The sequence below is a fragment of the Rhinolophus hipposideros genome, assembly GCF_964194185.1.
Source record: "Rhinolophus hipposideros genome assembly, chromosome: 5".
Taxonomy (NCBI): domain Eukaryota; kingdom Metazoa; phylum Chordata; class Mammalia; order Chiroptera; family Rhinolophidae; genus Rhinolophus; species Rhinolophus hipposideros.
In genome coordinates this window covers 55,359,084-55,386,976 of record NC_138051.1, presented here as the reverse complement: position 1 = coordinate 55,386,976, position 27,893 = coordinate 55,359,084, and the positions used below count along the sequence as shown (strand labels likewise).

General features: G+C 38.2%; 2 protein-coding genes across 2 annotated transcripts in view; both read right to left on the bottom strand.

Moving 5' to 3' along the window:
* The window catches only part of APH1B (aph-1 homolog B, gamma-secretase subunit), a 28,017-nt gene extending 14,443 nt beyond the window's left edge, over positions 1–13,574 (bottom strand). The window contains exons 1-4 of the mRNA XM_081049484.1: positions 13,392–13,574; positions 11,884–12,054; positions 7,002–7,072; positions 6,043–6,165 (exon numbers count right to left, since the gene is read on the bottom strand). Coding sequence (XP_080905610.1) covers positions 6,043–6,165; positions 7,002–7,072; positions 11,884–12,054; positions 13,392–13,504 — 478 coding nt within the window. The 5' untranslated portion in view covers positions 13,505–13,574. The remainder of the gene's footprint in view (positions 1–6,042; positions 6,166–7,001; positions 7,073–11,883; positions 12,055–13,391) is intronic.
* Positions 13,575–23,367: 9,793 nt separating this feature from the next.
* RAB8B (RAB8B, member RAS oncogene family) overlaps positions 23,368–27,893 on the bottom strand; it is a 58,163-nt gene continuing 53,637 nt past the window's right edge. Inside the window, exon 8 of the mRNA XM_081048296.1 lies at positions 23,368–27,710. Coding sequence (XP_080904422.1) covers positions 27,618–27,710 — 93 coding nt within the window. The 3' untranslated portion in view covers positions 23,368–27,617. The remainder of the gene's footprint in view (positions 27,711–27,893) is intronic.

Below are 27,893 nucleotides of genomic sequence, written 5' to 3'. Positions count from 1 at the left end.
AAACTGACCAAAACACAATTATAGTAGGGGACCTAAATACATCATTGACAGCTATGGATAGATGATCCAAACAGAAAATAAATAATGAAATAGCAGCCCTAAATGACACATTAGATAAAATAGACATAATTGACATTTATAGAGCACTTCATCCTAGAACATCAGACCATACATTTTTTTCTAGTGTACATGGAACTTTCTCAAGGATAGACCACATATTGGGACATAAAATCAGCCTCAACAAATTTCAAAAGACTGAAATCATACCAAGCATATTTTCTGATCACAAGGCTTTGAAATTGGGTATCAAAGGCAGAAAGAGAGCAGGGAAAACCACAAATATTTAGAGATTAAACAACATACTTTTAAAGAACTGGGTCAAAGAAGAAATACGAGAGGAGATGAAAAGATACATAGAAACAATTGAGAATGAAAATACATCCTACCAAAATTTTGGGGATGCAGCGAAAGAAGTTTTAAGAGGGAAATTTATATCATTACAGGCCTATCTCAAGAAACAAGAAAAATCCCAGATAAACAACCTCACGTTACACCTTAAAGAACTAGAAAAAGAAGAACAAATGAAACCCAGAGTCATCAGAAGGAAGTCATAAAAATCAGAGCAGAACTAAATGAAACAGAACAAAAAGACAATAGAAAAAATTAATGTGACAAAGAGCTGGTTCTTTGAAAAGATTAATAAAATTGACAAACCCTTGGCTAGACTCACTAAGATAAAAAAGACACAAATAAACATAATCAGAAATGAAAGACAGGAAGTTATCACGGACACCATAGAAATACAAAGGATCATGCAAGAATACTATGAAGGACTATATGCCACCAAATTCAATAACCTAGAAGAAATGGACAAGTTCTTAGAAACATACAGCCTTCCTAGGCTGAATCACGAAGAATTGGAAAATCTAAACAGACCGATCACCAGTAAGGAAATTGAATCAGTCGTCCAAAACCTTCCCAAAAGCAAAAGTCCGGGACCAGATGGCTTCACTAGTGAATTCTACCAAACCTTCAAAGAGGATCTAATACCCGTCCTACTCAAACTCTTCCAAAAAACTGAAAAAGAGACAGTACTCCCTAACTCATTTCATGAGGCCAAAATTACCCTGATACCAAAACCTGGTAAGGACATCACAAAACAAGAAAATTACAGACCAATATCTCTGATGAATACAGACGCAAAACTCCTAAACAAAATTCTAGCCAATCGAAAGCAACAATGCATAAAAAAGACCAAATGGGGTTCATCCCAGGGGCATAAGGATGGTTCAATATATGCAAATCGATCAATGTGATACACCACACAAACAAAATAAAGGACAAAAATCATATGATTACATCAACTGATGCAGAAAAAGTATTTGACAAGATACAACATCCATTTATGATTAAAATACTGAATAAAACAGGTATGGAAGGAAAATACCTTAACATAATAAAGGCCATATATGACAAACCCTCAGCTAATCTCATAATTAAGGGTGAAAAACTGAAGTCCTTTGCTCTATGTTCAGGAACATGACAGGGCTGTCCCCTATCACTTCTGCTTTTCAACACAGTATTGGAAGTCCTCGCCAGAGCAATCAGGCATGAGAAAGAAACAAAAGGCATCCAAATTGGGAATGAAGAAGTTAAATTGTCACTTTTTGCAGATGATATGATGCTATATAGAGAAAACCCTAAAGACTCCACCAAAAAGCTATTAGAAACAAATGAATACAGTAAAGTTGCTGGCTACAAAATCAACATACAAAAATCCATTGCATTCCTGTATATTAACAATGAAATAGAGAAAAATGAAAAAAAAATTCCTTTTGCAATTGCAACAAAAAGAATAAAATACCTAGGAATAAACTTAACTAAGGATGTGAAAGACCTATATACTGAAAACTATAAGACATTTTTAAAAGAAATTGAATACACAAAGAAATGGAAAGACATTCCATGTTCATGGATTGGAAGAATCAACATAGTTAAAATGGCCATATTACCCAAAGCAATACACAGATTTAATGCAATCCCCATCAAATCCTAATGACATTTTTTAAAGAAATAGAACAAAAAATCATCAGATTTGTATGGAACCACAAAAGACACCGAATAGCCAAAACAATCCTAAGAAAAAAGAACAATGCTGGAGGTATCACACTCCCTGACTTCAGCTTGTAATACAGGGCAACAATAATCAAAACAGTATGGTACTGGCAGAAAAACAGACACACAGACCAATGGAATAGAACTGAGAACCCAGAAATAAACACACATAAATATGGACAGATAATTTTTGACAAAGAAGCCAAAAACATACAATGGAGAAAAGACGCCTCTTCAATAAATGGTGCTGGGAGAATTGGAAAGCCACGTGCAAAAGAATGAAACTAGATTGCTATCTGTCACCATGTACCAAAATTAACTCAAAATGGATCAAAGACCTAAACATAAGACCTAAAACAATAAACTGCATAGAAGAAAACTAGGTACTAAACTTATGGACCTTGGGTTCAAAGAGCATTTTATGAATTTTACTCCAAAGGCAAGAGAAGTAAAAGCTAAAATAAATGAATGGAACTATATCAAACTAAAAAGGTTCTTCTGCACAGCAAAAGAAACCATTTACAAAATAAAGAGGCAACCAACCGAATGGGTGAAGATTTTTGCAAATGCCTCCAATAAGGCACTCATATACAAAATATATAAGGAACTCATACAATTCAACAAAAAAACCCCAAACAATCCAATTAAAAAATGGGCAGAGGACCTAAATAGACATTTCTCCAATGAGGACATATAAATGGCCAATAGACATATGAAAAAATGCTCAACATCACTAATCATCAGAGAAATGCAAATAAAAACCACAATGAGATATCACCTCACCCCAGTCAGAATGGCTATCATCAACAAGACAAATAGTAACAAGTGTTGGAGAGGCTGTTGAGAGAAAAGAACCCTCATACACTGTTGGTGGGAAAGCAGATTGGTGCAACCACTATGGAAGGCAGTGTGGAGGTTCCTCAAAAAATTAAGAAGAGAATTACCGTATGACCCAGCAATCCCTCTCCTGGGTATCTACCCCAAAAATCTGAAAACATTTATCTGTAAAGATATATGTGCTCCAATGTTCATTGCAGCTTTCTTTATGGAGGCCAAGACATGGAAAGAACTAAAGGGTCCTTCAATAGATGAATGGATAAAGAAGTTGTGGTATACATACACAATGGAATACTATTCTGCCATAAGAAAAGATGAAACAGTACCATTTGCGACAACCTGAATGGATCTTGAGATTATAATGCTAAGCGAAATAAGTCAAACAGAAAAAGTAGAGAGCCATATGATTTCACTGATTTCAGTATATAAAACTGAAAACAAGGAAAGACAAATGAAGAAACAAAAACTCACAGACACAGACAATAGTTTAGTGGTTACCAGAAGGTAAAGAGTGAGGGGGGATGGTAGATGAGGGTAAAGGGGATCCAATATATAGTGATGGAAAGAGAACTGACTCTGGGTGGTGAATACACGATGTGATATATAGATGATGTATTACCAAATGGTACACCAAATGGTACACCCAAAAGTTAATTGTTGTTAACTTTACTAACAATTGTCACCCCAATAAACTTTAAAAAAAAAAGAATCTTCTTGTGGAATTTCGGAGAAATCTTAATTATGTATATTACCAACTCTCAAACATGTGATCATTGCATTATAACAATTTTTATCCGGTGGATGAAAAAGCACTTTGAAATGAGTTGGTCCTTTTATGCTGCATCTTTGAACAAAAGGGTCGACTCATCTATCTTTTTTTTTCCTCTCAACTTCTTTTTAAAAGAATATAGTATGATTTATTTTTAAATGTTGAAAAACAGAAAAATTAAATGTTAATTTTCTTTCAGATACACATACGAAAGTAAAACTTTCATGTTTTACCTTCAAAACAAAACATGTACACACGTATAAAACCTAACTTTCAAACCTGCTTAACCTAGGGAATTAATGACAAAAATCAGAGCAATGGTTACCTGTGAGGAAGGAGTAAGGAGGAACAAGAGATTCTAAGCTCCTGCGAATGTTCTAGTTCTTAAGGAACAGGGGAAATGGGTTGTTATTCCTTAAATGATAGATACATAAATTACATCCAGGGATAAAGAATGGCATTGTAGGCAGTGGGAGGAAACGGGGGTTGAAAGCATAAAGGTAGAAAAAGACAGTAAGCTTGAATAATACCGATTGATCCAGTTGACTTGAAGATAAGGTATGAAGGTCTGACAATTAAGTTTGCAACTTGCGCTTACATTGGCAGCACTGTACAAACAGCTCAGGAAGGTCTCATAACCTTGGTATATCAGTGTCTCACAGCTGTGTTCCTGTCGACGTGTGGCAGTGTCTTGGTGAGTGGTGTTCATTATTGTTGTTGCATGCTTTTGTGTGCCGTCACAAGAATGTCTGAGCTTGAAGTAGAGCAACAAACATTAAATTTCTTGTTATACTTGGCAAGAGTGGAAGTGAAATCAGAGACATGTTAGTCCAAGGTTATGGGGATAATGCCATGAAGAAAATGGCAGTGTACAAATGGATTAAATGTTTTTCTGAGGGGCGAGGATGTGCCACTGATGAGAAGTCAGGGCGGCCAGCAACGAGCAGAACTGACGAAAACATTGCAGAAATTCATCGAATTGTGCATCAAAATCGTTGGCTGTGAGAAGCACAGCAGACAAGGTAAACATCCATATAGAAACGGGAAAATCTTAACCCAAAATCATGAGAAAGATGTGTGCAAAAATGGTCTCGAAGGAGCTCACACATGAACAAAAGCAAAAGAGAGTCAAAGTTTGCCAAACTCTTTTGGAGAGGCAAGACGATGTTTTGAGCCGTGTTATCACTGGTGATGAAACATGGGTGCACCAATACGACCCTGAAACAAAGCGTCAAAGTGCACAATGGAAGTCAGCCAATTCTCCATGACCCCAAAAGCTCCATCAGTCCAAATCAAGAGTCAAAACGATGTTGCTAACCTTTTTTTGATATCAGAGGGATTATGCATTATGAATTTGTACCACTGGACAAACAGTTAACCAAGTTTACTATTTGGAAGTGCTGAAAAGGCGGCGTGAAAAAGATGAAAATGACCTGAACTTTTTGCCAACAATTCTATACAATTCATGACTTTTGCATCACGACAATGCACCAGCTCACACAGCACTGTCTGTGAGGGAGTTTTTAGCCAGTAAACAAATAACTGTATTGGAACACCCTCCTTACTCACCTGATCTGGCCCCCAATGACTTCTTTCTTTATCCAAAGATAAAAGAAATATTGAAAGGAAGACATTTTGTTGACATTCCGGACATCCAGGGTAACACGACGATAGCTCTGATGGCCATTCCAGAAAGAGTTCCAAAATTGCTTTGAAGGGTGGACTAGGTGCTGGCGTCAGTGTGTAATTTCCCAAGGGGAGTACTTCGAAGGTGACCATAATGATTTTCAGCAATGAGGTATGTAGCACTTTTTCTAGGGTGAGTTTGCGAACTTAATTGTCAGACCTTGTATGTTTAAGTATGTATTTTTAGATGTATGACATTACTTCACATTAAACAAGAACCATTTTCCTCTAAATTTCAAAATTAAATTATACTGCCTTATCCAAAAACGGGGCCAACATGACAAATTTAATTAAAGATTAGGGCTTATACTAAAGATAAGCATAAACTAATAAAAACAAAGAGTATAAAGCTTATAAAAATTCTATAAAAATATATTACAATTTTACTTGTAATATATCAACTATACAGCAAAATTATTAGTATAACACAATAAAAATAAATTTTATACAAGCTAAATTCCACTCTAAAATTCTAAAATACTCTAACAAAAGTTTTTATTTTCTTAGGTCCTGTATTTTGCCTTTAGAAGGTGTAACATATATTTCTATTCACTTGAATTCTTAAGCCACGGAATTCCAATAAGCACGATCATCTAGACCAGAAGCCTGAACATTCACAACTACCAAGCACATACCTGAATTGAGGAAGAACTGGGGAGAGTCCCCACGAATGCCTACCGTGCCTGGCCCCAAGGAGTCAGACAAGGTATTAACAAAGGAAAAGACTCCACTCATGATTCCGAAGCCCAGGCCAGAAACTAAAGAGGAAGAAAAAACACTGTTAAATCCTTCATGCTATAATTTCTCTTCAAATCAAATTTCCAAGGACTAGGGAATACTTTTTGTTGAAGGGGAAATGGTGCTCGTGCTGTTAGAGAAACCATGGAAATCTGGCTCAGAAAAGTCAAGGGCCTGGCTAAACAATGAATTGAGTGAGAAAGGGGAAAGAGGAAAGGCAATGCATAGTGGTGTGTAGCAGAGAAATGCAAAAGGAGAGAAAAAAGATCTAGAAAGACACAGAAGCACTCGGTGACACAGAGAAGGATACAATGCTGAAGCTGTGGCTATAGTCTATGATAACAGAGTCTGCAGATTGAAGTTTGATAACTTAGAAGTGGGAACTGCATTTGAGGGGTGACTGTGCATTGTAAGGCGTACTCCCTGGGCCAAACTGGGGTGATTCCACCTAGAGACCTAGATCCAACCTTTAAAACATCATTTTGAAAGAAAACCAAGCAGGGGTAGTAACTGTATTAAGATGAAGAGCCCTTCCAGTACAGGTAGTCATAGTAACCACTTAGGAAAGTAACAGTAACCTCACTTAGAAACTGTTAGTTAACTAGAGTGTATTCACGTCAAAAACCTAACTTTCAAACCTGGCTAATATTTAATGGACACACAGATAAGAGTCACTCGCAATCACTTCCCTTTCCATAAGGGCCCTGGAAACCTAGAAAAATAAACAATGTAAACCAAGAGGCCAAGACAGTAATAATATACTATTTGATATCTACAACGATATAAAAGATAAAAATGGCTTTTATGCCAAGTGTGATTTTTTTTTTTTAAACGACACCATGCAGTTCTAACTTACCATAGGCCAGCAATCGCATAGAAGGTGCTGTCTCATCTGGGTTTATACTTTTCAAACCCTCATTGGCTTTTCTAAAATAAAACCACACAGATAATCTTTTTTAAAAAGAAATAGTAGTATATCAGGAAAATACACAAGATATTTCAAAATCCAAATACTTACTGAGGCTTTTGATCAAGTTATACTCTAAATCTAAAATCCATATAAATAAAAACCCAGCAAATTGTCAATTACCTAAAATCACCCAAAATTTCCAACCCACTTTTGCCTTTTATTATCTACTTTCACATAAAAGAGAAAAATAGGAAAGATATAAGTAAACAAGCTGTCAGAAAAAAAGCAACATTCTGACTACTTTCTGAGCTCAGCAAATCCTTCAATGTCCTATGGCATCTAACACTGAATTTTTTCCTCTTCCCAAAAAACTGTATCTTCAATCCCACGTGGTCGTGGTCGGTACTTTTTTGTGCCTTCTGCCTGGGCTATACTTATTCTGCCACCCTCCCTTTTAGCTTCCACTCTATAGAACCTCAGCTGTACTCACCCTTCAAAGCCTAGTTCCAGCAGTAATTTCTCAAGGAAGCCACTTTTACCAATGATTGGTAATCACTAATCTCTCCTTACTCTTTTTTTTTTTTTTTTTTTTTTTTTTTTTTAAAGATTTTTTATTGGGGAAGGGGAACAGGACTTTATTGGGGAACAGTATGTACTTTCAGGACGTTTTTCCAAGTCAAGTTGTTGTCCTTTCAGTCTTAGTTGTGGAGGGCGCAGCTCAGCTCCAGGTCCAGTTGCCATTGCTAGTTGCAGGGGGCGCAGCCCACCATCCCTTGTGGGACTCGAGGAGTCGGACCGGCAACCTGGTGGTTGAGAGCCCACTGGCCCATGTGGGAATCGAACCGGCAGCCTTTGGAGTTAGGAGCACGGAGCTCTAACCGCCTGAGCCACCGGGCCGGCCCTCTCCTTACTCTTAAATCCTACAATACCAATGGTCTGAACTCTCATATGGGTACATAATCTTATGGTCTTCTGATTCTAAAATGTTTTACATATTTGTTTCAGAGCCCCAATCAGGCTTCAGGGGAGAAATAATCAGGGGAGAATACAATGCTACCCTGAGAAAAGGAGATAAGTGAATACCTGAATGAAACATTAGAATACTGCTTAGTAGAAATGATGCTCAGAGTGGACAATTCACAAACTTACCACGAGTCCCGGCCCCCCATGCAGATGTACTAAGAATGCAAGGTGTGGCTGGCTGGTTCCAATACTGTCACTAGGTTATTACTAACCCTTATTGGCTAGAAATTCTGCAACAATGACCCTGATTCAAAGGGTATTTAAATTATATTCACTATAAATATAAATATCATTAAATTAAAGGCAAATGCAGAGTTCAACCACAATAGTAATAAGCAGAATGATACAGGTCCTTTGTTTTTCTAGACTTGAAAGAAACAATTTGCTATTGCAGTGCTCTCCGTTTGGAAGCATCATTTGGTAGCAAGGACATGAGCCAAAATTTAAGTGACTATAGTCTTCTTTCTCAGGAGCAGTAAACAACTAAAATGTCCAATTTTCCTAAAAAATAAATGTACCTGTCGCAGGAATATTGTTAAAGGCTAATTAAAGCTTAAAAAGATAGATAATAGTAATAATCTCTATCAACAAATGGATACAATGGTATAATCGAATCAATAAATTTTTGAGGATTTCTGTTTTACATGAACTGTAATGAATAAAAGATATCGCTATCACAAATATATTAAATGCATAAATTCAAAAGTTAATAAACCTCCTCTACATTACAAGTTTGTGGGAGGAAAGGTCTATGGCACTAATAGTTCACCACGCCAACAGTAGGAAATGAAAAAGTACAAAACACCATCAGTTTCCATGTTCCTGACAGATACAGCACATGACTGATAACATAAGGGATAGTGTTTTTAATATGACCATTTTACTGAAGTGGAAAATTCATTGTTTGCATTTATTATAGTTTCCAAGGACAAAAAAGAAAAAGCCCAATTTTTAAAATATAAACTTTGAAAAACTGGTAAATCATACCGTCTTTCTTGTTTGTTGTGATTCTTTTGTGTATGTATGTGTAAAAGAGAGACAGTACCAAAGAAAATGCATAAAAGTTAAATACAACATTTTAGAAATTTTAAAAAGTCTTATTTTAAGAAATTATAGCAATGATCATCTTAACATTTTTTTCTATAAATGGAAAATTTTTTTAAAATTACCAAATATTTATGGCATCAACATTAGAAGACAAAATTGAATTAAATTGCAAAAGCTTCAATCCAACAACAAAAAAAATCAAATGTATGGTTTAGACAATGTACAGGACCACAACTTGGATTTTTAAAAAGAAATTAATGTAGAAAGGGCTATCACTTGTAACCACAAGACAGTTTCTCATAGTGCAATTCTTTGCTTGGCTGAAAGTTATATTCATTCATTCATTCATTCATTCAACATGAAGTACTCGTCTTAAGGCCTTACCCATAAAATAAATTTGTATTAGACGACAGTAATAAATACTTTGATTCAAATCTATGTATGTAAAAAAAATACTAGTGCAAACTCTTGACAGTTTAATCTTGGCATCAAATTCAGACAGCAAAAATTTGAAGCAGTACTTTAAACTTAAAAATTCAAATCCTACTTTGGCAGTGGAATAGTTAAAACACTGATTAAACCAAAGTTCCTATATTTGAATGTAGTGTAGCATAAGAGAGAAACTTAAATGTATCTATATAAATTTAGTCATGAATAAAGTATAATTCTCAAATTTATTTTAACACATAACTACATAATATGCAACATTTCTAAAATTTGCTAAGAAGATATTGTACAATATTCCAAAGGCTTGTTAAAGATACATTTTGCAAAGGCAACCAAAGACATCTGTTAATACAAGTTTGTCCCACTATCTGTCTGCCAATTTCCAAGTCCTTTGGCAGAGCAAACATGGTTTCCCAAAAAGGCCAAAGAGGCTTTCTGGCATAAGAGCCTGCAGACTGACAGCCTTAATTCCTTCTGCATGTAGCTTTATTCTCTCACTGCCCGCATTAAAAATGTAAACCAATGTTCAGCATGTAGCTTTTTGGAACCACAGGTTAGCGCCAATAATGAGTTGAATCTCAGGTGGGAACCATGAAAAAACAAGCAGATACCCATTTAGCCACTCCAGGTAAGTCAGGTTTGAGAACCGAAAGTCCTAACAGGTAACTAAACCCATGTCCTAAACTGTGAAAATCTAGGTGAAATTAAGTTTGTTTCAAAATGAGAACCATTATATGTAAACATGCAAAACCAACATGAGCCAATGATATTGCTGACAGGAAAACCTCATGCCACCTGAGGCTAAGTTGTTGCGAGTACCGGGCCCACCCAGTCAAGGGTGGGAAGGGCTGGCAGGTTCTCTGCACGACCTCGATCACAGCAGGGTACTCTGCTGGTCTGGAGCACAGGGAAACTCCAGGACTGACAAGGGACATGCTTACCAACACAAAAGAACAGAGACTGGAGAAGCTCTGGAAGCCATATCCATGTCTTCTGAGGGCCAGGTGAGAAAATGAGGACAGTTTAGCCTTGAAAGAGTCAAGAGGACTATCATGTAACAGAGATTTCACTTGACTGTGTGGCAGAGGTCAGAGAGAGGGAGATTTTGCTTACCTTAACAATACTCTACAGTCAAAATTAAATTTTGAAATGTTAGTAACTGCTACATCTCAGAGACATTCAACCATGGATGAATGTCCATCTGTTCAGGATATTGCATTCCCGTGGAAACTTAAATATGATTTTTTATATTTGTTGGTTGCTTTTTAATATTTCCAAGAACTAATGGACATTTCATTTTTAAACCTTTTCTAAGATACGACCTTTGCATGTAAACAATGGCTTCATGGTTTTCAATTTGTAATTTAAATTGCTTCATTAGTAAATTTCAGTATCTGTTATTAAAAGTAACAAATAAAAAATATTGAAAGCTTAGCATATTGGTAAGAACAAATTATCAGTGGTTTATTATAAGAGATATTGTTAAGGTTCTGTCTTGGTTACATCCGTAAAATTCATGAAGTGGCTTAATTATTTCATTTACCGAAAGAAAAAGAGATAGCACATTTATCATTCTAAGTCTTACTGCATAATCAAAGCCAATCTCATGACTGCCTGAAAGAAAATATGATTCCAAGTTCGAGCTGTGTTTCAAATCAGTGGTTTCACGTGAGGTCCTCATGGATCCTACAGATGACCTACTTTCTGGCCTAAAGTTCCCTAAAGGGAACTCATGCCCATGGCTTTTTAAAAACGTGCTTTCAGATATGAAGTCAAATGAAATATCACAAAATGAACACCTATTTTCCCTAATATAGTTAAAATAATGGTAGGCATAATCTCTATAAAAATTTTTTTCTTTTAGTTGGTGGCAAAGAGAAGCTGATATAAATTCTAAAGTGGAACTTTTTTTGTTGTTTCAATGACCATTTCTGTAGCTTGTTTTTCTTCATGGCACTTACCTTCTAATGCACAGTGCATTTTCTTGTTCACTCATTTGTTGTCTATCTCAGCTATACTATAACCTCCATGAGGACAGAAATTGTCTTTTAATCGCGACGTATCCCCGGGGCCTAGAATAATGCCTGGCATTGAGTAAATTCTCAAAAAATACGTTTCGAAGGAATGAAAAAAACGAAGGAATGTTCACAAGTTAAAATACTCAATATTTTCAGGTTGGAAATTTACCAGTCCCTTGGCTTCCAACTATGTAGGAAGGCATCGGCCCTCAAATACCACACTAATGTTTGAAATTACCAAAACATAATTCAAATACAACTGGGGAAAAAAGGAAAATAAATATTTAACTTACTTTAAAATTTTGTAATATGCAAACCGAAACATTTCTTGGATAAGGACTGAGACTAACACTCCAAACATCAGCAGATATTTCTGTACTGGTCCATCTTTGTTGTCAGTAATGGTTCTTGTCATGAACCAGACAAGGGAGGAAAGCAGTAGAGATAGCAACCAGAAGAAAGCTCTGAAAATTAGGAAAAAGCAAACGTTACTAATAAACATAGGTACAGGATTAATGATACATAAGTGAAATAAGACCCTGCTTGTGAAGAAACAGATTTAATAAGGAAAGAAAAAACCAAACATGTTCATCAAATGATGTTCTGGATCAATTGTTCTTAATCAGTGGAGAGATGAACATGCAGTCCAAAAGGTATTGGGGATTTTTCCTAACAATTATTATTTTTCAGTGACTTTGCTGTTTGTAAGTACATCTGCAGACTGTCTGCCAAGGACTCTCTAGCTGGAAATTTGATTACTTGCTACTCTTCCGAGTTAATGCTTTGCCCATTGATGTGCAAATGTGTCTTTTCCAGAAAAATGTTCACCTCTCTATTGAGAGAGTGATTAGTATAAGATCCAAAAGTTGAAAGCCTGAGCTCTGATTCAGATCAGTTTTCCAGCCCTGGTTTTTACAACATTCCTGTGGATTTGAATGAATATAACAAGCTTTACAAACCTTTGGCCCAAACCTCTGCTTTTAAAATGACGCATGTGCTGCAGCACTTGCAATACAGTTGAGAGAGGTGAAAGAGCGCAGAAAAGGTGGGCGTCACTGGCCTAGCCTGGCAGTTTGTCCTGGTGGAGGGGGACTTGGGAAGGAGCCCCAGTAAGAGCTGACAGACAGATGAAAACTGGGCTTATGACCGCATTCACCACCAGAGTTCGGTATTTACCAAGCTCCTCCAAGAAGATGCACTGACAGGTGCTTCAGGGTTGGCCCCTTGACTATACACCTCAATCCCCTGGGGAGCTTTAAAAAGAAAATCCGTAGGCCGAATCCGCTCCCCAGATGTTCCAATACAGTTGATCTCGGGTAGGGGGTTGGGTATGTTTTAAAGCACCTGACACTCAGGTGCTTAGTGGTTCTTGACCCCTTTGGGATTACAGATGCCTGGGAGAAGCTGAGGGAAACTAGAGACCCCTCTCCACAAAAATAAAAGATGCATACTTGAATTTACGTACAATTTTTTTTCATGCAATTTACGTGGCTTCACGACTCACTATAGCCCACCCACGGACCCTAAGCGAACTCTCAGGAGCCAAGCACCAGTGTTTTCGGAGACCCCCCCGCGTGAGCTCCTTCCCGGAGCTCGCCCTCTGGGGTCGTGGGGCTCTAGTTCTTTTCCTGCCGACCCTTGGAGGAGGGCGAGGAGTCCAAGGGAGCTGGGTCTCTGCTCTCCCCTTCTCCCCTCCAAAGCCCAACAAGGTCGAACCGACTGGTGGGGACACTGGGGGTCGCCGGTACCCCTGGCGGGGGAAGGGAGTCCCGGTCCGGGTTTCCCGGCGCAACCGCCTCACCCGACGATGAGGAAGATGACGCGCAACGGCTCGGTGGCGATGGTGAAGATGTAGAGGGCGAGCGCAGGCCCGAAGGCAATAAAGGTGCAGCCGAAGAACACAGCCGCCGTCATGGTGACCGAGGAAGCGGGCCCCGCGGGCCTGGCAGGGACGCGAGGTGCGCTGGGCGGCGGCCGACCTGAGCGCGGGGCGGGGCGAGGGCGGAGCGGGGCGGGTCGCGGCGGAGGGGGCGGGGCGGTCGGGGGCGGGGCGTACTGGCTGGAGGCGGGGCGCGAGCCTCACCGCCCGGCTTTCAGTCCCACCCGGCGTCCGGGGCCGCGCGCCAGGCGGAGCTGCAGTTCTTGATTCCGAGGCGTCGTTAGCTGGCGACTTTAGGGTTGGAACCGTAGCGCCCCCACACCTTCCCCTCACCACAGCTACACATTGGTCAGGCCACCGTGCAGGCTGCGATGTGGCTAAGAGGAGGGGAGAGCCCCAGTCCCCCGATGGAGCCAGAATGGGGGATTCCACATCAACTAAAGGAAAACAGGGCAGGACCGAGACAGGATCCCATTTCTAAATAAAGGAGTCTTCTCTAAAGCAATTTTTTTTTATTTGCATAGTTGCGGAAACTTAGTCCTTTATCGGGTATAAAACTTAAGCTGAGATCTCGATGACCCAGATGATAACTCACAGACAGAAAAGGGATGAAAGAGTGGTGGACCAAGCTGTCCTTCTCAGGGTTGTTTTGGCTGGCTGGTTTTGTTTCCCAATACCCCATCCTCCACCAAGTCTTAAAGTTCTTTTTGAAGGCATTTTCTGATCACCCTATAGTGATGGTAACATCTCTCTTATCTTTTTTTACTTGCTCATTTGTCTCCCCCAATAAAAATACCTTTTTTTATTTGGAGGGCAGGAGCTTTGTTTTGTTCTTTGTTGTTTCTGCAGCACCTAGAAGGTGCTCACTAAATATCTGTTAGATGAATGAAATAATTTTAAAAAGCGGAACTTACATACATTTGCTATTTTATATTAATTTCACAATTTCTGAGAGATTTAAAAATTAAAACCAGAAGGTTAATTTTCCTGATTATTCACATCTAAGGTTTTCTTCATGTTCAATGGGAATAATAATAATACCTCCTGGGTTATTTCGAGGATTGTGCCTGCATAGTGAAGTGCTATCTAAGTGTTAGCCTTTCCTATTCATGTACCTCATCCTGACGATGAGGTACATGAGGAGGGGGAAGAGGGAAAAACCAAGGAAAGATATATAAATGTGTGTGTGTGTATGTGTGTGTGTGTGTCTGTGTATGAATAAAGCTCTTGGAAATTAACTTTGAAAAGACAAAAGTTGGAACCTAAATGTAGATGTTTTGTGAGTTACCTTTAAAAATGGGCCTTCAAATAATGCAACTACAAGTATTTAATTCTTATGATAAAATGTCACCTTTGCCCATTTAAAACAGACATATATATTTTCTTACTCCACAGAATATTTCTTCATTTTGAAATGTATTATCCAGAACCCATCATAACTGTTGTTGAGACAACAGTTCAAAGTGATAGAGTGAAATCACCATTAGATATATTCTTTTTGTTCTATCCTGAATCAAAGTTATCAAATGCAATTTCATTCTTTCAGCTGCATGTAGAAATGCTTTCGCAGAAGCGTAATGTAGTCGCGTCCTTGGCATAAATTAAGATTTTTATACAAGAAATGGCCATCTACATTTTTCCTGCATATTTTATAAAACTGTTTCATTATCATTGTTGGATATCTCTAATAGATTCATGCTCTACTAATTTGAGTTCAGGGCTAGAAAAACGTTTTGTTTCTCCTGATAAATGCATATGTGCAGCCTGAGAGCTAACTTATACTCAGGCTTTACCTTGACTCCCAGGAAGCTTGGAGCTAAATTTAATAGTCAATTATAGCAATTATTCTGTTTTTTAGAAGTTATAATTACTGCCATGATTCAGAATATGACTTGTTCTTTTATCCTTATTTTAATAATTCAATTACCCTAATTTTAACCAAGATCTATGTGTCTTGGTTAAAACTGCCTCAAATACTTCGGGAAGTCAGCAACTCAACACGCAGAGCTTTTAAGTCAGGGGAATCTGTATTCACGTAACATTCAGTTCAATCTGAGTCCCCAAGTCCAGTTAAAAAATGGGAAGGCAATGTGAAATGTAATGATTCTGCCGCACCCCATCTGTGAAGATGTCTTTGCTGATGTCTGTTGAAATAGAAAAGAAGGAAGCAACTAGACCAAACTGGCAAAATCACCGGTAAAACAGTCATCTTCAGTACTCCTGGTTATTTATTAGAAGAACTTATTTGAAGATTTCTCTGAATAAGGCTCCATACGTTTATATAATGCACTGCTGTTTAAAAAGCACTTTTACACTGATTTCAACAATTCTGTTTACCAGTGAGGAATTTGAGGCTAAGCAGCAGTGCTACTGACTCCTTATGTTTTTGTGAACTTACTATTAGTTTCCCCCACAAAGAATTAAAAACATAAGGTACTAAGTGATGTTGTGAGTTAAGTCCCTAAAAGGGACTGAGGGAAGGAGGCAAGTACACACTATGGATACGTATATAGACTGCTGAGAAGTCCTCTGAACTGGGTATGTGTTGGGGTGGAGGTGGGGGGCAGAAAGCAATATGACATTTTAGCAGTTTATTAAGTAAGGCTTTGATATAGCTACCAGTAATTCACAATGTATTAATGAATTCACTTGAGCTTCTTTTTCTGGTAGTGCTGATAGATTCATATTTACTCAACCACTTATTTGTTCATTCAAAATGCATATTGAATGCTTACTAAGTATCAGGCACAATGCCAGGCATTGGTAATATACCAATGAAACAGATGTGTTTCTGTCTCCATGGAGCTTACAGTCTAGTAGGGAAGACAGACAGGCAAGTATAGGGTGCTATGAGAATATATAGGAAGCGGGAAGGAAGGGCACACAATCCAAACTTGTGAGGTTTTGGTAACCATAACAAAGAGACCCATTCAGGTCTCAGCTTTGAAGTTAGCAAAGCTAGGAATTAGGGACGGAATGGAAGGACAAGTGGAAAGGCCTCAAAGTGAAAGAAAGCAGGGCATTTCTGAAGGGCAGAAAGTAATTCAGGATGGCACAGGAATCTGAGGAGAGGAATGAGATAAGACTGGAAAGGCCAGCAGGTTAGAGTTCACTTCAACTCCTGGGTTTACCTAACGGAGTGAGGTGATCAGATATCCTTTGCACAGATATGGAAAATGGGATTCCAGACAGGACATCTCTGGCACACTGCAGGCAAAAGATGCCGGTGGCCTGAGTCAGGGAGATAACAGGAGCCTGGAGAGAGGCAGACAAACTGAAGAGAGATTTAGGAATTGTGCAGATTGTAGTGACTGATGAGGTACATGAGGAGGGGGAAGAGGGAAAAACCAAGGAAAGATATATATATATATATGTATATATGTATATGTATATGTATATGTATATGTATATACATATATGTGTATATATACATATATATTAATATATATATTAATATATTGCCAACAAATTGTATACACATTTTAAGAAAGGAAAAAACTGTATTAAAATTGTGATACTCAATATATACCAATACCAAAAGATGAATACAAGTCATGTGTATACATTTTTTTGGCACCCCTGGTACATATGTATAAATTTTTTATTTTGCAATTACAGTTGACATTCAATATTATATTAGTTTCAGGTGTACAGCATAGTGGTTAGATATTTATATAATTTACAAAGTGATCCCCCTGATAAGTCCTAGTACCCACGTATACCCATGTATAGTTATTACAGTATTATTGATTATATTCCCTAAGCTGTACTTTATATCCCAGTGACTATTTTGTAACTGTCAATTAGTATGTAATCCCTTCACCTATTTCACCCAGTCCCCCAACCCCTCTCCCACTTGGCGACTAATTATCAGTTTGTTCTCTGTATGAGTTTGTTTCTGTTTTGTTTGTTCATTTTGCATTTTAGATTCCACATATAAGTGAGACCATATAATATTTGTCTTCCTCTGACTGACTTAATTCACTTAGCAAAATACCTTCTGGGTCCATCCATGTTGTCACAAACGGTAAGATTTAATTCTCTTTTATGGCCAAGTAGTATTCCACAGTATATATATGTACCACATCTTTATCCATTCATCTTTTGATTGGAGCATGTTATCCAGGTATGGATAATTATTGACAGGTATGTAGTTATTGCCACTTTATTGTTTTCTGATTGTTTTTGTATACTCTGTTCCTTTCTTATTCTTTTGCTCTCTTGCATGTTGATGACTTTCTGTAGTGTTGTGTTTGGATTCCTTTCTCTTTTTTTGTATCTCTTGTAGATTTTGGTTTGTGGTTACCATGCGCTTCATATATACCAAGCTTTGTTTGTAGCAGACTATTTTGTTGATGGTCGCTTAAGTTTGAACAAATTCTAAAATCACTGCCATTTGTACTCATCCCCTCCACATTTATGTTTTTGTCATTATTTACTTCTTTTCTCTGTGTGTGTGTTTGTTTAGTTTACTTTAGTTTACTGTTTACCTTTAGTTTACTGTTGTAATTACACATGACCTTCCTACTTTTGCCTTTTAACCTTTGTATTAACTTTAGTGTTGGTTGGTCCATTGCTTTTATTAGGTGTTTGCCTCTATCAGTGAGAATTTTTTCTTTGTTTTGATATTTTCTTATTCATTTTATTTACTTACTTACTTATCTATCTTCTTCTTTTCAAAGAAGTCCCTTTAACATTTCTTATAATACAGGTTTGGTGGTGATGAACTCCAAAGCTTTTTCTTGTCTGAGACACTCTATCTGTCCTTCGATTCTAACTGATAGCTTTGCTGGGTAGAGCAATCTTGGTTGTAGGTCCTTGCTTTTCATCACTTTAAATATTTTGTGCCAATCTCTCTGGCCTGCACATTTTTTGTTGAGAAATCAGCTGACAGTCTTATGGGAGCTCCCTTGTAGGTAACCAGCTGCTTTTATATTGCTGCTTTTAAGATTCTTTGTCTTTAAACTTCTATATTTTAATTATGATGTGTTTTGGTGTAGGCCTCTTTGGGCTCATCTTGTTTGGGTCTCTCTGCACTTCTTGGACTTGTATGTCTATTTCCTTCACCAGGTTAGGGAAGTTTTCAGTCATTATTCCTTCAAATAGGTTTTCAATCCCTTGCTCACTCTCTTTTCCTTCCGGTACCCCTATGATGTGAATGTTATTAAGCTTGATGCTGTCCCACAGGTCCCTTAAACTATCCTAATTTTTTAAAATTCTTTTTTCTTTTTGTTGTTCTAATTGGGTGTTTTCCACTACTTTCTTTTCTTAATCGCTGATTCAGTCCTCTGCTTCATCTGATTTGCTGTTGATTTCGTCTAATGTATCCTTCATTTCAGTTACTGTATTCTTTATTTCTGACTGGTTCTTTTTTGTTTTCTATCTCCTTTTTAATGTTTTCTGTCTGTTGAAGTTCTTACTGAGATCATCTATTCTTCCCTTAAGTTCATTGAGCATTCTTATAATCAGTGTTTTGAACTCTGCATCTGGTAGATTGCTTGCCTCCATTCTTTTTCTGGAGTTTTGTCTTGTTTTTTCATTTGGGACATATTTGTCTCCTCATTCGGGCTGCTTCTGTGTTTGTTTCTATGTATTAGGTAGATCTGCTATGTCTCTCAGTCTTGGTAGAGTGGCCTTATATAGTAGGTATCCTGTGGGGCCCTGTGGACAGTCTAGTCTCCCTGTTCAGCTGAGCCTAGAGCTCCAGGTGTGTCCTTTTGTGGGTTGTGTGTGCCCTCCTGTTTTAGTTGAGCCTTGATTGCTGATGGCAAGTCAGTGACTGGGATTAATTCTCTGGCTGACTGGCTGTAAGGGCTGGCTGTGACAACAGTGGACCAGCTGTTATGCAGGGGCTGTCCCCATGTAGCAGGATTTGCTTTAGTGGGGCTCTCTGGTGCCTGTTGAGTCCACCTTTGGATGTGTCATTTGTGGTGCTAATTGGGTGGTGCTGTGTAGTACTCTGAAGCTGGCCACCAGGTGTGTTAGTCCTGAGGCCTCTTGAAAGGGGCTCTGGTGCAGGCCCAGGTCAGCCACTGCCTCTGGCCTGGGGCTACCTAGTAGGAGCTAGAAAAGTGATCTGCTGTTGGGAGCTGCCCATGCTGTACTTGGAGGAACTTGGGAGTGGTTATACAGTTAACCAAGGCCAAGTAGTGCCAGGCTTGGGGGTCACTTAGCAAGAGGTACAGGGCACCCTGAGGCCAGCTGCTGCTTGTTTGGGTTTGTGAACCTTTGAAAGATTTTAGGAAAGTCTGCATCATGGGCACTGGCTATGCTTGTGTGGATTGGCCTCTAAAAGAAGTTTGGGCTGGGGGTGTGAGTTGGGTGGGGTGAGGTCTCAGAGAATCACCAGGGTGGGGCAAGAGCAGTGTTAGCCAGGTTAATGGAGACTCAAATTTGGCATCCACCTGTGCCTGTCTGCTGGGAGAGGGGAGAGCTCAACAAAGGAACAATGGTACCTGCCTGCACTTTAGTCCCAGAGAGAGCTGCCCCTCCAGCCCTTGCTCTGCAGCCAGACAATTCAGTCCCTCCCAGTATGCTTTTTGAGCTGCTGTCCATTCACTGGAGCTTAGAGCAAGTGTTTGTGAGTGAGTGAGTGTGTTTGGGGCACTTTAAGAGGACACTTGGGTTTATAGCAGCCCTCTGTCTCACCTGGATTGAGTCCCTGCTGATCTTCACAGCCAGCTATTCTGGGGACTCCTCTTCCTGGCACTGGTACTCAGGTGTGGGGCTGGGATCCCTTACTCCTCAGTGGGGACTTCTACAACCAAGATATTCCTCCAGATTCTTAACTGCCACATGTGAGTGTGGGATCAGCCCTTTCTGCATCTCCATCCCTCCTACCAGTCTCAATGTGGCTTCTTCTTTATATCCTTAGTTACAGGAGTTCTCTTCAGCTAGACCTCAAGTGGTTCTCAAAGGTGGTTGTTCTGTAATTTAGTTGTAATTCTGATGTGGTCCTGGGAGGAAGAGAGCACAGTGTTTACTTACTCCACCATCTTGACTGGAACTCTATATATTTTTAAATTAATTAACATTAATTGGTATGGGGACGTTCTTATATACCTGTGGGACTAAATTGGAAATCTAAATTTTGAAAGTAGGAAACATGAAGAAAGGGGGAGAGAGGGTTTACTCAATTTATCAACACATAAACAGCATTCTGGGTGATTTATCTTATTAAAAGGAAATTCTTCTGCATTTAATAAAGATTAAAAAGATGTAAGATATTTAACAAAGAATAAAGTAGTGTAAAGAATGAAAACCAGAGAATGAAGCTTCGTTTTTTATTGTTGTATTCACTGAGGCATTGAGGCATTTAATACAAATTTTTGTTTAAATTAAAAAGTAAATGGAGAACAAAACAGCTTCTAAATTATGCCTAGCTTTCTTCAGTGACATGTTACTTTTGAGGACTGCTGAAGTTTATTGATTCTTTCAACATTTATTAAACACCTACTATCTACCAGGCTCCTTACTGGGTACTGTGGATACAAAAACTAAAGACACAGTCCCCACCCTCCAGGAACTAAGAGTCTAGTAGGGAAAGGAAGCAAACAGATCACTCAAACCCAGTGCAGTGAGTGACTCTTGGGGCATACACAGGAGGAGCTAACCAGAGGTGGGTTGTGACGGAAGTCTTTCCAGAAAAACCCTTACTGAATCTTGAAAGATAAGGTAGGTAGTAAAAGAGTAGGAAGTCTGCAGAAGGAGCAGCATAAGCAAAGGAATGAAGTATTCGGGGAACTGCAATTGCTGGTAAGGTTTAAAATATGAGTATGAGTTAAGACATGACAAGATCTAAGGCTGGAGAGAAAGATGTGAGGTTGGCAAAAGGATTTTGTTTGCCAGGCTAGAGTTTAGGTTTTATCCCAGTGTTATGAGATAACACTTCAGGGTTAAATTTGGCAGTGACATTAAGATTCCAGTTTTAAAAACCTGTCAGCACTGTGCAAACTGGATTGGAGCAGAATAAGAGTAGACACTAGGAGACTGGGTAGGAGAGGTTGCAGAGATCTAGGCAAAAGATGAAGAGGTCTGAACAAAGACAGAGGCCAAAATAATGGATTAGTGGATAAATTAAGGAGTTAGGACTCATAAGACTTGGAGGATAACTGTTTGGGGACCTAGGCAGGTGATGATGCTATCTCCTGTGATGGGGAAAAGAGGAGAAGAAATTTCTCCTCCTGGGGCTGAGGGCTGTTGGTGGGAATTGCTGGGGAGAGGGGAAAGATGAAGCGCTGAGTCTGAGTTTCAGACATATTGTTTGATGTACCTGTAGCAGATCCAAGGGGAGATGTCCAGATGTCCAGTAGGCAGATCACCTTTGAAGTCTGGCCCTCTGGAAAGAGATTGGGGCTAGAAATACAAATTTGAAAGCTGTATTAGATTCCTATGGTTGCTATACCAAATTACCACAAATCTAGTGGTTTGAAGCAATGCAAATTTATTCTCTTACAGTGCTCAAGTCAGAATGATGAAATGAGTTGTACCAGGCTAAAATCAAGGTGTCAGGGCTGGGCTGGTTCCTTCCGGAAGCTTTTGGGGGAAAATCTCTTCCTTCACCCTTTTTCAGATCCTAGAGGCTACCTACATTCCTGGCTCATAGCTCTGCATCACACCTTTTCTCCAGCTGTTTCCACCATCACATCGTTTCATTCTAATTGTGACTCCTTCCTGTGTGTCCCTCTCATAAAGACCCCTGGGATTACATAGAGTCCTCCTGGATAATCTCCCATCTCAAGATCTTTCACTTGATCACATCTGCAAAGTGCCTTTTGCTACATAAAGTAACATTCTAGCTTCCAGGAACAGAACATGGACATCTTTGGGAGCCACTATTCAGCCGACCACAGTAGTTATGAACATTTAAGAACCAGGAAAAGAGGATGAAATTATTTTGTAAAAGTGGGGAATACTGTCACAGAGGCTAAAGGAAGAGAACATTTCTGGGGGCGGAGGGGGAGAAATATACTGGTCAAATGCTGCCAAGAAATTTCTTGGCAAGATTAACCAATTTTGGCAAACCAATCTTGGCAAATTAACCAAGATAAGGGCAGAGAACTGTCCGCTAAGTTAGCAACTAAGCCATTGTAAGCACAATGTCAGTGAAGTGACAGGGAGGAAGCCAAACTGGAATGGGCTGAGAAATAAATGGAAATTGAGAAAGTGAAGATAGTATTTATAAGCAACTCTGTGAAGAAGTTTAGCTATGACAAGAGGAAAATGAGTAGTGAGAGAGACGTGAAGCAAGGGGGTGAGAAGGTAAAAGATGCTTACATGCTGAGGGCAAAGGGATCACACAGCAGAGTTTGAAGGTATAAGAGAAAGAGCTGGGAGTTCCCTGAGAAGCAGGATAGACGGGGAGGATGACCAGAGAGGCACAGAGCAAAGCACGGACTAGGAGGAACGCCTCCGCCAGGCGATGGAGGCCACACGAGGGGAGGGAGAGGCAGCTAAGCTGGTTTCGGACTGACACTCTTCTCTGCGAGGCAGGAAACCAAAGGTCTCTCTACCAAGAATGAAAGGAAAGAAGTAGGAAGCTTGAGAAGAATAATGAAGGCTCAAAATGGTTGTGTGGGTGAAAGCCCACGCACGACTGGGAACACGCATGGCACAGGGGTGGAACATCCACAGGGCAGGGCGTCCTCAAACTGTGTTGTTTGGAAGTGAAAACCAAACAACAGAAACAAAGCTTGTGAGGACTAAGAAGGGAAGGTGATCCATTTAAGGCTGCAGTTCTGTAAGAGACCTCAGTGTACACTGAACTACGTATGAGCAGGAGATCTGGCCATTTTTCTAAGTCTTTACACACTCGAAGTCAGATATACAGTTTGCTAAAATATCCCAAGTCTATCATGGTTGGAGTCACACACCTAGAAAAACTGAAGAGAGATTTTTTAAATATGCAATCCATTTTAGGGAGCCACGAGTATTTTCATTATGTAGTTTTTATTTTAGACGAACATTATTGTAAAAAAAAGTTCACCTGGAATAAAATCCATTAAAAAAAAACAACACCACAGCAACAGTATCAGTACACAGTTAATGAATTGGCTTAAACAAGATTAACCACATAACAGGTCCACTTTATCTGCAGCTTTTCACATTAAGCCGTTTGAATAAAAATAAGATATGCTGAAACATACACAGTAGGATAATTCTATAGAAAAACTAGATATTTCTCATTAGGGGCATGATTTTAGTCAAATATTTTACGGTATTTTCCATTAAAGGAACTGCATTATCAGCTGCAAACAAAATAAAACCCATTTGTAAGGCCATAGGAATGAATTCCAATAATTAAATTCACATTTTTAAGAATGATAAGAAAATGAATCAAGAAGTTCTATTAGTTCTTGGCAATAAGAAATGCAATTGCATATGGCACAAGCATTTCAAAAAAATGAAGTAAAATTTGAAAATATCTCTAAAATAATTGTTTGCTAATTTTCATTTCTGTAAATTTCATTTAGATGTTTTTCAGAGTATGACACCCATTGATTTTATTAGTCTAAAAAACAGACTGATTCTACTGTAAAATTGTGCTAGCATTTGAAATTTTATTAGCATATCCGGTCTCTCCAGGTCCCTCTAGGACAAGGAATTTCATTTTTAGACATTCCTTGCCCTGCCCCCATTTCTTTAGATATTAACAAGAAGGAAAAAGGAATATCCTGTTAAAAGGAAAATTCTAAAAAACCCGATGGTAGAAATGACTGTGTAAAATGGGGGTTATGTAAACCAACATAATGAAGTGCTGTTTCAAAATTTTAAGCTTAGAAGCTCATCTTTAAAGATTAAGAACTAAATTTATAGAGAAATCTAAGTGATAAACTAGAAAAGAAAGTCTGCTTAAATGTATCACTTACTGTTCACAGGAAAACCTTTATGTAAGCCTTAATACAGATTCTCAGCATTAGAACCTGTAAAATGGAGTTATAGTCTCTTATTTAGAAATTTCTGCAAACATTTATCTATATTGCACAGCTAAATTTGTTAATGGAGACAGGGAGATAATACTTTTGTTTGCACTATGGGATATGACATGTATGTTCTATTCTAAACTAAACTACTTCCTACCTTTCCCAATGATGCCTTTAGCTCAAAACAAAACATATAAATTGTGTTGGATGCTTAAAGGCTGGCTCACTGTTTTTCTACCAGGTATTAGAATACTAGTTAGCTAAATGAGGTATAATTAAAAAATAGTCCTTCAAAGTATAGTCTTTTGAAAATTTATAACAAAGACTGCACAAAATGTTCATGTAAATAGTAAGAAACCCTGCAGCTCCTCCTAACTGATGCGCAGGTGGGTTATTTTCTCATCATCTGTCTGAAGTAAAATATAGTTAAAAGAAGTTCCCAGCGAAACCTTTTACAATCAACGGATTTACATGCTACTGAGTCCCAGAACATTTCCATTGTCTGAGACCCTCAGCCTCTATTTGAAAAGGTCTAGTCCAATCACTGGCAAAAATTACCACACTGATAATAAAGTGCAGCCACTGAACCACTAATACTGCTGCCAAAGTCTTCATGTACCTTATCCATAAGACGACAAGAATGTTCACACAAAACTAGATTTCTTCAGTTTCAGCAGGGAACAGACAATTATCTGTCACTAAATTCATCTACAAATAGAAAAAATAATGCACTATATGTACATTATTAAGCAAAGTGGAATATTTATTGAGTCATTTTACCATGCAGAAAGTGTATTTCCTATGGTCTTAGCTCAAATTATATACAATTTAGCAAGACTAAATGTAAGAAAATAGCAAGGACGATTTATTTCTATATAACAGAGCATACATCCCCAATTTGCTGCTACTTCAAAGAGCACTTTTAGACTCATCTAACTTTTACAGGCTCTTTCAAAGGGAAATTCATGGAGACTAGTTATTAATCCATAAAAGGTAAAAGAAGAGAGAAAGAACAAAAGTAAAGCATTCTAATAAAAAGAAAAAAACAAAAGCTAACCATAGAATATGTCAGTTTTGGTTTGCAGACAACCCCTGAGATAGAAACCAAAGTGTTAAGACACCAAATAGTCAGAGGTAAATTACTAAGAGAATTACATTCATACATGGTGTCATAGCACTTGACTTTTAGAAACTACTTTGTTACCATCCAGAAGCTTAACTGCTTGGATCTTTTTTTCAGAAAATTAGTAAATATATTTCTAAGAAATTATTTTTTCTTTCCAAAAATGTATCTAATTTTAAGAGAGCAGACTTACAACCAACTTTCAATCAAGGAATCACTTGTTGCTCAGGTGCTGGACTTTGAGCCTATAGGTAAGTACAAAAGGAAAAATCAAATCAAGGCAGCCGAAATTTATCAACCAGTGTAGTGTACCCATCAAAAATAGCTCTGGTGTATCGGCTGCAGCTAAACTGTGCATAAGTGTTCAAAAAGTAGTAAAGGTTAACTGGTCCAAGCATTCCAATGATACATCTTAATTTGAAGAAGAATTCTCTGTGGTAACAAGGAATCCATTTCTACTTTCATTTCCCATTCTTAACTATCAAGCAAGATGGTAACCTTTGTGAAACAAAACAGGCCTAACAGGAAGAATAATTATTAACAGAATTAAGTTCCCTAATCACCTTTATATCACTCCCTTTTGTGTTATGACACCGAAGGCTAGAATAACAGCAATGACATAATGATCTGAATTTGGCACGTAAGTTAACACTAAATACCTTTTTTTCTTATGCGATGGTTTCATTTACAAAAGGTATGCCAGTACCAATGTTTGATGAGAAAGGCAGCTAAGCTTTTTGTTGGCTTTGGCCCAAATGACTAGACCAAGTTATCTAACAATGAAACTGAACAGATGGAACTGGGTTCAACACATCTAACAATAGCTATTTTAAAACTAAAACCTTGCTCATGTTTTCTGTAATAAAAAGGCAAGACTTTTCCTAGAGGCTGCACTAGGTCTAATTACTTTTATTAAAAAAAAAAAAAAAAGCCCAAATAAAAACAGAACAAAAATCATTATTTTCACCGTTGCCAAGAGCTATCTCTACTAAATTTATATTCATAAACAAGTTAATCTCTCTCCCTATAGGTTAAGCTTTCTATAAACTAAAATCTAAATCTAACTCTTGTTAGCTCTTGCTGACAGGGATTATGGTAGGAATTGGGTATTGCAACTAAACCAGCAAGCTAAGGAGTAAACCTAAGGAAAAACATATTATGTATGCTAATGTGACAGAAACACAATTAAATGCTGAAATAAAACCCTAAATGGTACATCTCTCTGCCTATGTAAAATTTTAGCTAAAGTAGTTCACAACTAGAAACAGACAACCATGTTCAAATATGTTAAGTTTTAGATAACTGAGAGATTACAATAGGTCAAACAAAGAAAAAAATAGCAAATATGAACCCAAGGAAAAGTGACATTAAGGTGATTTCCAAATGCAGTTTCTATAGATTAGGCAGAGGGAATCAACTGAGAAAGTGATTTATTTAGCTACCCAGACTCTAGCAAAAAGAGCAGGAATGAAGCAAAGCTCTAAACAATCTGAAGAAATAAAGAAGTTGTGGCCTTTGATGAATAGATGGACATTTTTATGAATTTTTAAGATAAATTTTATCAGACTTTAATGATTCCTATTTAAGAAAATAACAAATCAGAGCCCTTAAATAAACACTGTCAAAGCAATAACATCTGGCCATATGAAACAGACCAAATCTCCTTTAATTTTAGTATATTAACCTCTGCTTTAAATGTTTTACTTTTTTAAACATCCCCAAAAGCACAGATTTGTCTAGAACTAACTCTCTGAAACAAAAGCGTGCAAATATGAGTCTAATTGTGCCGTAACAGGGAAAGGCTAACACCGATGTGCAAAGTGAAAAAGAAAGATAGCAGCTTCTGCAACAGGCAATAAAACAAAGAAAAAACAAGTCTTGCACGTGTCTCCATTTCATTGCTTCCATGTTTGAAAAAAGGAGCCTGTTATCTTGACAGGCCAAGAGGCTGGAATCAGCGTGGCATTCTGTGTCAAGAGGTCTAGGTTCCGTGGTGCTCTCAGCAGCGGCCTGGTGGTGTGAATCTGAGGCTGGGTGACCTGTGCTTTCAAAGAAGCAGGAAAGGGTCCTCTAGGTGTGCTGCAGTCTCTCAGAAAAAGTTCATCAAAGTAGCGAACAACGGAAGAAACTGGTCTTCTTTGATCGGTTTTCTGTTATTTTCACTGGTCCACCTGCCCCTGATGAATTGCTGTCATTCTACAAAACAGAAGATAAAGTTACCAAGGAAACAAAACTCTCATGGTTTGACCCCAATTATCTAAAAAATAAAAATATCAAACCATACCATAGATGTGGATTCAACAGAGTATTTTATTAGAAAAGGAACCAGTTACGCTCTGATGTTCTAGGTTTCTTTGGAAACGGCGGATTAAAATGAGA